The 12571-nt window shown below is 37.0% G+C and overlaps 1 protein-coding gene across 1 annotated transcript in view; it reads left to right on the forward strand.

Moving 5' to 3' along the window:
- LOC126188440 (uncharacterized) overlaps positions 1-12571 on the forward strand; it is a 347741-nt gene that overhangs the window by 199586 nt on the left and 135584 nt on the right. Inside the window, exon 7 of the mRNA XM_049930045.1 lies at positions 325-436. Coding sequence (XP_049786002.1) covers positions 325-436 — 112 coding nt within the window. The remainder of the gene's footprint in view (positions 1-324; positions 437-12571) is intronic.

Here is a 12571-nt window from a genome sequence, read left to right on the forward strand (position 1 = left end):
ATTACATTAACTACCTTACAAGAGCCTTATTCTCATAATTCCTTTTTTCTTTCTTTCTTTTTTTATCTTTTTGGAATGGATATTCTGTTTCTTAATTATTTAACCCCTGTGAGAAAGAAGTTGAAAATTTTAACACCATGATACTTAACGTTTCGTTGCACCATGGCACAACTGAATTTCAAATTATGTGCTTTCTTTTAATTAGGGCCTACATGTTGCATTTATTTATTAACTGTAAGTTAGATGAGATGTGGGTGTTTCTGCATAATATTGCTTACCAACTGCAGATACCCCAAGACTCTAATTCAGTTTATTTGTTTACAGCGTTGTCGAAGAATTTGCTTGCAAATTGCATTTGAAGAAAAATGCCAATGCACACATCCCAATTACATGGATCTTGACAGAGGCAAGCCACCATGTAATCTGACATCTGATAGTAAGTTTTATAGGCTAGTTGTAAAAATGCTTCTGTAAGTTCATTAATTTCCCTTCCATAGATAGATTCTGTTTGAAAAGTCTGCATATGGATGTTTTTTCCTAGCATATATAGGGCATCATTGGCAAATTTAACATTAATACTAATCAATTTTTGATAATATAATGTAATTGGATAGATAAAAATATACTCACCAACTGGTGCCAGGAGAACACACAGTATAAAAAAATGCTTTTCGCATGCAAGCTTTTGGGGCAGGTGACACCTTCTTCCAGTCAGGACTGAGATTTGATTGCTCTAGGAAATGTTATTGGACAGGAAACAGAGCTCAAGTTAATTCTCAAGTCAGTCACATAATTAAACTTATGGATGACCTACTGATTCTGACAAATAATTTGTAGAAGTTTGTAAATAAATGAAGGAAGCAAAAGAAAATGAGAGGATTTTGAAAATGGTGTACACAAGTGATAATAATAAGTTAATATAAAATGAGGTGAATGTTGGGTAAAATTTGAGAGCTGCAAATCTTCAGTGCAGTAATGTGGTTTAAGTAATAAGTGTTGTAAACTGTTTTCTGTGTCTGTATGATGATCTTTGAGTGGAACAGCCTAAGAATTATCTCATGTGTTGCAGGGTATTTAAATTTACAAGTTAGTGACAAGTTTGGTTTTACCTATAAATTATATTTCTTTTTTACTTACTCTACATCATGAGAATCATTTCACTTAGGATCTGTGGAAAGAATGTCAGCATATCTTTTCTTTGTAAATATATATTCTGTATTCTTGGCATATGACAGGTTTTACACCTTTCAGGATCTCCTCAATGTGGATATATGGAACCAAAATTATATCTCATCTAATCTGAGTTTGTTAGGCTGCAACATGCACTGCTGTGGTTTTTGACCATTTGCACTATGAGGGACAGTCAAATGAAAACCGAAGGCGTGCCACAATCAGGCCATGGAGTGGCTCCCTTCAAATGCAATCACCACACATGTCAAGACATTTATATCACTGGGAGACAAAATGATCAGTTCTTGTTTAGTAGAATATGCTCAGCTGCTGACAGCTCCACAACAGATCCACTCTTGCACTTCCTCATCTGACTCAAATCACTGTCCATGCACGTCTTTCTTCAGGTCACCAAAGATATGAAAATTACATGGTGAATGATCTGGGCTGTATGGAGGATGTGTCAGTGTTTCCCAACCAAATCACTGAAGGGTAACCTTTGTCTGGTTGACAGTGTGGGGGGCAGGCGTTATTGTGTAACTGTATGATTCTGTCCAACAGCATTCCGACAGTCCGAGGGGAAATGTCAAAGCCAGCAATGAAAACATCCCACAACTCACCGCCACAGAAATCCAAAACTCTCCATACACCTTCTGGTAAGGTCATGACAACCTTCTTTGACTGCAGGGTCCCTCTGCTTGTTGAGTTCATCGAACATGAAACCAAAATCAGTGTGCAGTGCTACGAAGACTCTTTGCAGAAACTGAAAAATGCTGTTAAGTCAAAATTCCCAGGAGTGCTGTTCAACGGAATAATCCATACAGCCAGATCTTTGGTGACCCAAAGAAGATCATGCATGGATAACAGTTTCAGTGGGACAAGGAGCTGAAGAGTGGTTGCAGTTGTGGATCCGTCATTTGCCAACCACATTCTGTGAAATAGGAATTAATTGTCTCGTCTCCCAGAGGGATAAATGTCTTAACATGTGTAGTGATTACTTTTGAATGGAACTATTGCATGGTCGTGCTGCTGCAGGTGTTTGGTTTTCATTTGACTGCCCCTTACACTACTTGGATCCTTTTACCAGTTTAAGATTTTTCTTTCATAAAGTAAATTGTGAAAAATGTTATACACTCACAAATAAAACAGATTTGTTTCTTGCAACACCATTGATACAATTGTAATTATGATCATTATGTTGCTTCCCATTGACACTCAAACCAAACATGACACTGATTTCATCCATCTTCAGGAATTCATAGACTTTTAGCTATTTCGTGTGTCTTTTGTGTATGCTAGAGATGCAACAAATTGGTGGAAATTTGATTAGCCTCTGCAACACTAGATGTCTCAGGTTAGTTCCCTCAAATTTAAATCGTGAAAACCTGCCAAAAACATAACATGTCTTGCCTTAAAAACATCACTCTCTATTAATTAACAACCTTTTCTGGATGAGTTGAATGATCATTTGTCAGATGCTGGCGTTAACGAAAATAAATTTCTTCATAAAGTGGATATCTACAACATAGTTTTTGTGTAAGATGAATGCCACTGATAATTTACCAAATCTTTGGAGTCAAGTCCTCTGTTTTCAATAGCATTAATTATGGCATTGGTGCAAATGAAACCATTCGTTTTGATCTGTGGTCTGTGAACCAATCTCTAAACATTGTTATTGAGTTTACCATTTAAAAAAATCATGGATAAATGTTTGATTGTTAAAAAGAACTAAAGGCATGCATTTATCAGCTTTAAATACTTATCTTTTATTTATATTTTAGTAGCCTTTGTAAAAAGTGTACTTCTGTATCACAACTAAAGTACTTATATCACAACTTAGGGTCACTGTGATTTACCATCTGGCAGATCTTTTCATTTGATTACCACTGCATGTTTTTTGGCTTTTTTAACTTTTGTTGAAACAATTGCTCATTGCATCTCCTGAGATGTACTTTGCTGTTCTCACAGAAGGCATTACAATCAAGTTGTTCAGACAAACAGTTGAGCAAATATACCAAAATGGTAAATAGAAAGAACAGTTATTCAAACACTGCAAACCACTAAACAAATCATATCGAATGTGCAGGTCACTGTGCTGTCAAAGCATAATACTGACTTGAATAGACTTGCTTGTATTTCCATAACGAAGGAAAATCACATTACTACTACCGTAAGCAATGTCATAGTTGTGGTTAACATTCACAATGGCAGAATAAATGATGACAGATTTATGATTGTATAAATGGACGTGACAGAATTTACAGTATTGTTACCAGCCTATGTAATGCTGTCCAGTAAATACAGTTTGCAGATCATAAGCACTTTTGAGTTAATTTTACTAGTTCACCTTAGATTTCAAGACTCAAAGGTGTTACACAGTTTCATATTCTGTAGAGTTTGTTTTAAAAGAGATAAATAAAAACTTTAATGTAAATGAATAATTATTTATTTAATATTTAATTTGATCCATCTTTGAGCATTTTTATTCAATCATTGTCATGATAGGGAGTTTACATATATTGTACAAATACTTTCTTGACCTAGTTACAGTAGACATTCTAATAATAACACAAGGCACATAAGCTATACATTAGAGAACAATTTCTTAATTATACAGTACATAGAAAATAATATATAGAAGTATCAAATAAACTATTGACATACTAAGGCAAATACAAAATAGTTTACAGTTAGAAATAATTTAATATCTCAGGTCATCCTTAGAACAGTTTTGAAATTCTGAAATATTGTAGAAAGCCTGTTGTTTCAACCATTTCTCAGTTTATGTTCTAAAGTCATTAAGTGAGACATTATGTGCCTGTAATGGTAAAGTATCAAGTAATTTTATGCCTAAGTATTCTTCACAACTAGACTGTGTTTTCTTTAATCTAGCTGTGGGCGTATCTGCCTGTTTCATTCGTCTAGTTTCATGTTGGTGTACAACATTACTAAAGAGTTTTCTTTAATCGTTAGTAGACAACAGTATATAAAAAGTGATGGGAGTATCAACACTTTAAGTGTTTAAAAAGTGCACTCCAGGAGGTTTTACAGTTTGTAACTCCAGAAATAGGCCTGTAGAGTTCGGTAGATGAAAATTTTTTGGCCCCTGTAGTTGTTGTTGTGGTCTTCAGTCCTGAGACTAGTTTGATGCAGCTCTCCATGCTACTCTATCCTGTGCAAGCTTCTTCATCTCCCAGTACCTACTGCAACCTATATCCGATCCGTAGGATGCCAGTTTTCTTTCTCCTGATAACGACATCCTCTTGAGTAGTCCCCGCCCGGAGATCCGAATGGGGGACTATTTTACCTCCGGAATATTTTACCCAAGAGGACGCCATCATCATTTAATCATACAGTAAAGCTGCATGCCCTCGGGAAAAATTACGGCCGTAGTTTCCCCTTGCTTTCAGCCGTTCGCAGTACCAACACAGCAATGCCGTTTTAGTTTTGTTACATGGCCAGATCAGTCAATCATCCAGACTGTTGCCCTTGCAACTACTGAAAAGGTTGCTGCCCCTCTTCAGGAACCACACGTTTGTCTGGCCTCTCAACAGATACCCCTCCATTGTGGTTGTACCTACGGTACGGCCATCTGTATCGCTGAGGCACGCAAGCCTCCCCACCAACGGCAAGGTCCATGGTTCATGGGGGGGGGGGGGCGGTCCTGTAGTATTAACCCATAAAAGGATACCATATTGGAGGTGCCAGTGAAAGAAGACATATGAGGCCTTAAGTAACAGTGGTGTTGTCACACTTGTCTGTGTAACATGTGAGAGCTTTCTGCATATGTGGCATGTGTGTTTGTCCCAAGTTAATTTGGAACCAAAGTATATACCAAGTAGCGTAACAGTTGAGTGCTCTGTTTCACTGCTTGATAAACTGAAAGTGATGTTCACTATTTTTGCATAGGTGATGGGTAGCTCATTGGCTTTGAACCATGTATTAGACAGGTTAAGGTCCTCTCTTTTTTTTTCAGATTCAATTTGGTTATGGCTTTCCTAGAGCTAATGAATGTTGTGTCATCAGTGTGAAGTACAGGTCTATATGGCATGTTACTGAGGAAATCATTCAAAAATATTACAAACAGTAAAGGGCCAACCATGGAACACTGAGAAATGCCTTGAGTTATTGTAAACTATGGTTTGTTTCCTATCATTGAGATAGGGAGAGTTCTAAGTGTCTGACTCCATAACACCAAAGTTTCTCTAATAGTATTGTGTGATTCACTGAATCTAATGCATTGCTTAGGTCAGCTAGAATGGCTTTAGCAGATAACTTTGACACAAATGAGGTTTGTATAAAATAACTGGAGTCTTCAACCTCTTTCACTGTTGATAATTTAGACTTAAAACCATGTTAAGATAGTCAGAACATTGTTTTCAGGTAGATGTCTGCAAATATCATGTTGTATGCAGTATTCTTTTATTTCAGAGAGAATAACTATCAGTGAAATTGGACGATAATTATTTGTGCATGACTTATTACCATTTTTGTGAATAGGGATGACAACTGTTCTTCTTAGACACTGGAAAATGGCCACTGGCATACATCCTGTTTACTAGTGTAAAAAGGTAAACAATACCTAACAGAGAAAATATATAATTTTGTAAAGCATTACACTAGAAAACTTACCAGTACATTGTATAATTGGCTCATAACAGGCAATGAAAGCTCAAAAAACAAAGCAGAACATGTTAAAGGGGTCCAAATTGACTCACAAGGAAGTATGAAACCCAAGGAAAGAACAAATAGCACAAAAATGGGCCAAAACACATTAGACAAATGGTTGGGAAGAAACACACTCCAAGGGACAGGTAGAGGTTTTTTAGAGTAGCTGAGGGTGCCACAGGGGAATGTGTTACAGAACAAACTTATACATACACTTTAAAAGTCGTTCACCAAAATGTACAGTCTCTACCAAACAAACTCGATGAAATAAATGTACTTCTTAGGAATGAGTGGAAGGAGGTATCAGTTTTATGTTTTTGTGAGCACTGGCTAGAGAAGGACCATTTACAGTATTCAAACATAACAGGTTTCACTCTGGCAAACTACTTTTGCAGATCAATATCAAAGCTTGGAGGAAGCTGCATTTATGTAAAAGAAAACATAGACTATAAGATAATAAACTGTGTACATCACTTAGGAAGCGAAAAACACTTTGAAGCCTCAGCTATTGAAATAACATCAGGAAAAACTTTAATAATGTGTGTTTACAGATCACCCAACAGCAATGTAAACATTTTCTTTAAAAAACTTGACCTTGCACTAGGGAAACTTAAAAATACTTGCAAAACTATAGTTCTGTGTGGCGATTTTAATATTGACCTCTTAACACACAGCCACCAAAGAGAAAAATTCCTTAATATTATTCAAGAATATAACCTGTGCACTAAAATAAACTCCCCTACACATGTAACAAAAACTAGTGCTACACTTATTGATCCAATCTTTGTAAACACTGACATGCACACCTCAGAAAACTTTAATACCGGCTACAGTGACCACAATGCACAGCTACTTGCCGTATGCGGAAGTGTTGATTTGTCTAGGAATGGAAGTGTTATCTACAAGAGAAAATTCAGCACGCAAAATATTGAGCACTTCAAACATATGCTAAGTACCCACTCGTGGAATAAAATCTACAACAGTTACAACACAGATGAAAAGCTGGATAATTTCATGGAAATTTACAGACATTGTTTCGAAATTGCATTTCCAAAAAAGAAAATAATTTGTAAAGGCCCCAGCAAACCCAAAACTTGGATTACATCAGGGATCAAAGTATCATGTAGAAGAAAAAGGGAACTTTTTGCACTATCAAAAACAGATAGCAGCCCTGAATTTGCTCACCACTTCAAAAAATACAAGTTAACTCTGAATCGTGTAATAAGGGAAGCAAAATTAAGGGAAAATGACAAACTTATTATGGAATCATCAAACAAAGCTAAGACAATGTGGAATACGGTACAGAGACTTACTGGAAAGGTGGAAACACACAAAAATATTGTATTGTCACAGGCGGGCAGCAAGATCACTGATCCAAAATTAATTGCTAACCACTTCAATTCTTACTACACCAATATTGCTCGTGAGTTAGCGAAGGAACAAATGGGAAAAACATCAAACAAAATATTACAGGAAATTTCTGGAAATAGTGTAACAAATACATCCATGTTCCTCCGTCCAATAAGTAGGGAAGAACTGTTAAACAGTATAAAGTCATTAAAAAATAAATATTCAGCCGGAGTCGACGATGTGCCAGACTATATTATAAAAGTATCAGCTGAACAGATACTCGCACCACTGCTAGATATATGCAATTCTTCACTATCAAGTGGTATTTTCCCACAACAGTTAAAAACTGCAAAAGTTGTACCCCTTTACAAAAAGGGCGATCGGCAGCAGATGGTCAACTATAGGCCTGTGTCACTACTTTCAGGTTTTTCAAAAATCATTGAAAAACTAGTTCTGCTACAACTAACTGATTTCTTTAACAAAAAAAATATGATTTCAGGATGTCAGCATGGCTTCAGGCCTCAGTGCAGTACTGAAACAGCCACTTTTAGCCTCATAAATCGTATTTTAAATTCAGTGGATCATCACAAAAATGTTTCGGGGATTTTCCTGGATTTAACAAAAGCATTTGATCTAATAGACCATGAAATTCTCCTAAGAAAGTTAGAGTGGTATGGTGTAAGAGGCCTGCCACACGAGTGGCTGAAATCCTACCTAGAAAATCGCTCTCAGATAACAGAGGTAAAACACATGGGAAAAAACGAACTCCAAGCTTACCAATCGAAACCTTCCACATTAACCCACGGTGTACCACAAGGCTCAATATTAGGCCCCTTTCTCTTCCTAATTTTCATAAACGACTTCCCCCTACACGTTCAACACTCCGAACCAGTGCTATTTGCAGATGACACAAGCATATTAATTGAAGGTGAAAATGAAATGGCTCTAAGTTTAAATGCTAAAGTCACAAGTGATAATGTCTCAGAGTGGTTTATGAGGAATAAATTACTGATAAACCCTCAAAAAACAGTCGTCTTACACTTCCATACACAACAAAATAAAAACCCTTTAAAACCAAACATGTCAATAGAAAACCAAAGAATTAACAGTGTCACTGAAGCAAAATTTCTTGGCATCTACTTACAAGACAATCTTAAATGGAATTCCCACATCAATTCATTAAATTCTAAACTATCCAAAATGACTTATGCAATGAGGATTATATGGAACAACACAAGTCCTGAAACAGTTAGAGCAGTGTATTACGCTTGCATACACTCCCTATTAAGATATGGCATCATATTCTGGGGAAATTCTCCTCATTGCATAACCACATTCCGGAAACAAAAAAAGATTGTGAGGGTAATGAAAAATGCCAACAGCCGGAAATCATGCAAACCATTCTTTAAAGAACTGGGGATTCTACCCCTGCCATGTATCTATATACTAGAAGTTGTAATGTTCCTAAAAAAGAGCATGCTAAAAAATGGAAATGTATTTATTCAAAATAAATCTGTACACGAACACCATACAAGGGCAAACAGTGACATACACAGACATCATTGTTATACCACACTGTGCAAGAAAGGTGTATATCACTCAGGTTCATATTTGTTTAATAAGTTGCCAAGTAACCTAAAGGCCATAAACAAAATCCATAGCTTTAAAAAATCTGTAGCATCATATCTCTTGGAAAACTGTTTTTACTCAGTTACACAGTATCTTGAAAAATAAGTTGGTTGTAACAATATAAAAATGTAATGTAACAATATAGCAATATAAAAATGTAACAATTTATAAATGTAATGTATGCACCAATGTAACAGTATATTAATGTAACATTTTGTCCAACATCTAAGGTATGGTATATGTACCACAAAGATTCAGGACGTAAATAAATAAATAAATAAATAAATAAAGAGGGTTTGATATTAGATCCACTACATTTTTAATCACAAAATTTGATAAGCTGTAAATTTCCTCAAATTTTGAATTTCCTAGTTTTATTATTACTTTAACCTGAAGTGTTCAAGGTTAGCTTAGGTGGCGTGACAGTTTGTTATGCTTCACCTCAAGCACGAAACACCTAAATAAGTTGCCACCTGAACACTTCTTTTATATACAATTTGATTTGATTTGATTTATTGAGCACCTGTTTTATCATGTACAATTATGGGATTTGTCATGTGTTACATACAGAAAAAATATGAATAACAACATATTATGTAAAAAATATCAGTGAACAAATCTGAATTAAATATATAGGCAAAAACAATTATAGCTTACATGATATAAATTTGTAACAATATAGGACACAAATAAGTTACGTATATTCAGTGTATAATGGACAGCAACAAGAAACAATGATTATAACACACTATATTGACAAATTAATTAATTTTTGTGTGTACATAAAAGAGTCTACCCCACGACACAAGTTTGTATATGAGTGAATTATAAGATAGGTGAAGGCACGCTATCTTTCTGTAGAATTCATGTATTCACTAACACTGTAAAAACTATTACTAATTAATATATCTAAAAAGAAAGATGATGAGACTTACCAAACAAAGGCGCTGGCAGGTCGATAGACACACAAACAAACACAAACGTACACACAAAATTCAAGCTTTCGCAACAAACGGTTGCTTCGTCAGGAAAGAGGGAAGGAGAGTGAAAGACGAAAGGATGTGGGTTTTAAGGGAGAGGGTAAGGAGTCATTCCAATCCCGGGAGCGGAAAGACTTACCTTAGGGGGAAAAAAGGACAGGTATACACTCGCACACACACACATATCCATCCGCATATACACAGTCGTAATATATGCGGCGACAGCTCGTTGACGCCAAAGTATTTTCTAGCGTGTTTGTTCTTTGAAATAACAGAGATGCATATATGCATTCTCCATGTTTGTTAGAGTGGTAACTAGGACAGCTTCTGGAGTATCTGTTGAGGGATTGATGTGTTTCTGAGAGATACATATTCTGCTTTTCTTCTTGCTAAAGTGAGCCAATTAACATTTGTGCCGCTAGCAGTTTGTTTTGAAGAGAAAGAGATTGTAAAAGGAAAATAATTAAGGCGTGGAATCACCGAAGATCTGGACATGTAATGGAGATGGATTTAACACAAGATTTCCTCCATAAATAAGTTTTGTGACTTTTTTGTTCTGGAGTGAATGAACGAATGAGTTTTTTCTGAATCATTTGTTGATCACATTGGCCCTGTAAAAGGCTTCATACACATCTGGAATTCACAATCTTTCATAAAAGGAACAAATTGTCCAAACGATTGATTCTCCCGACTGACTGCAGTGTTTAACAGTAATAATAAATGTAAAGATCTCTTGCAGCAAGCCAATACGTATAATCCTCCATTAGTCTAATTTTTCGCCTGTCTTATCACGGATCAGCCAAGAACTGGGAGGGCCTTACTTTACTGTATAGACTTATGTGTGAAGGTGAAGAGATCTTAAAGACAACAGAAACATGTCTATACAGACAAGACATTACACAGAGATAGTGGCTAGCTGGATTGATAATCTATTCTTAGATTAAAGAGACGGCAACCTATTATCCAAACATTAGAATGTTAAAAACTGGTCTGACAGAAAAATCTGAGGCATTGGAGGAAAGGATAAATGGTTTTGAGAAACTGGATAAATTGACAGGGGTGAACTTGTCATCACCTCTTTCACTTACACTATGTGATCAAAAGTATCCGGACACTCCAAGAAACATACATTTTTCATATTAAGTGCATTGTGCTGACACCTAGTCCTTAGACATTATGAAAGAGCAGAATGGAGTGCTCCATGAAACTTGCAGACTTCGAACATGGTCAGGCAATTGGGTGTCACTTGTGTCGTGCGTCTGTACATGAGATTTCCACACTCCTAAACATCACAAAAGCATACAGGCCAACCTTGTCTGTTGACTGACAGAGACTGCCGACAGTTGAAGAGGGTTGCAATGTGTAATAGGCAGACATCTATCCAGACCATCACACAGGAATTCCAAACTGCATCAGAATCTACTGCAGGTACTATGACAGTTAAACAGTAGGTGAGAAAACTTGGATTTCATGGTCGAGTGACTGCTCATAAACCACACATCATGCCGGTAAATGTCACATGACTCTTTGCTTGGTGTAAGGAGCATAAACATTGGATGACTGAACAGCAGAAAAATGTCGTGTGGAGTGACAAATCACAGTACACAATGTGGCGATCTGATGGCAGGGTGTGGGTATGGCGAACGCCCAGTGAACATCATGTGCCAGCATGTGTAGTGCCAACAGTAAAATTCGTATGTGGTGGTGATATGGTTTGGCCACGTTTTTCATGGAGTGGGCTTGCACCCCTTATTGTTTTCCATGGTACTATCACAGCACAGGCCTGCATTGGTGTTTTAAGTACCTTTTTGCTTCCCATTGGTGAAGAGCAATTTGGGGATGGCAATTGCATCTTTCAATACAATCGAGCACCTGTCCATAATGCATGTCCTGTGGCGGAGAGGTTATATGACTATAACATCCCTGTAATGGACTGGCCTGCCCAGAATCCGGATCTGAATCCTATAGAACACCTTTGGGATGTTTTGGATAACCGACTTCGTTTCAGGCCTCACCAACTGACAACAGTACCTCTCCTCAGTGCAGCACTCCATGAAGAAAGGGCTGTCGTTCACCAAGAAACCTTCCAGCACCTTCTTTGATGTATGCCTGCGAGAGTGGAAGCTGTAATCGAGGATAAGGGTGGGCCAACACCATACTGAATTCCAGCATTACCAATGGAGGTTGCAAGGAACTTGTACATCATTTTCAGCCAGGTGTCCAGATACTTTTGATCACATAGTGTATTTCATAGCTAAATCACATTCATCTGACCATTTAAAAACCGCAACTTTTTTCAGTAACCTTGTTAATGGCTTATTAATCATCACATTGTTTTCCAGGAAATGATGACAGTGTTTCATTGTTGTTGTCTTCAGTCCTGAGACTGGTTTGATGCAGCTCTCCATGCTACTCTATCCTGTGCAAGCTTCTTCATCCCCCAGTACCTATTGCAGCCTACATCCTTCTGAATCTGCTTAGTGTATTCATCTCTTGGTCTCCCTCTACAATTTTTACCCTCCACGCTGCCCTCCAGTACTAAAGTGGTGATCCCTTGATGCCTCAGAACATGTCCTACCAATCGATCCCTTCTTCTAGTCAAGTTGTGCCACAAATTCCTCTTCTCCCCAATTCTATTTAATACCTCCTCATTAGTTATGTGATCTACCCATCTAATCTTCAGCATTCTTCTGAAGCACCAATTTTCGAAAGCTTCTATTCTCTTCTTGTCCAAACTATTTATCGTCCATGTTTCACTTCCATACATGGCTACA

Source organism: Schistocerca cancellata, chromosome 5 (genome assembly GCF_023864275.1).
Source record: "Schistocerca cancellata isolate TAMUIC-IGC-003103 chromosome 5, iqSchCanc2.1, whole genome shotgun sequence".
NCBI lineage: Eukaryota > Metazoa > Arthropoda > Insecta > Orthoptera > Acrididae > Schistocerca > Schistocerca cancellata.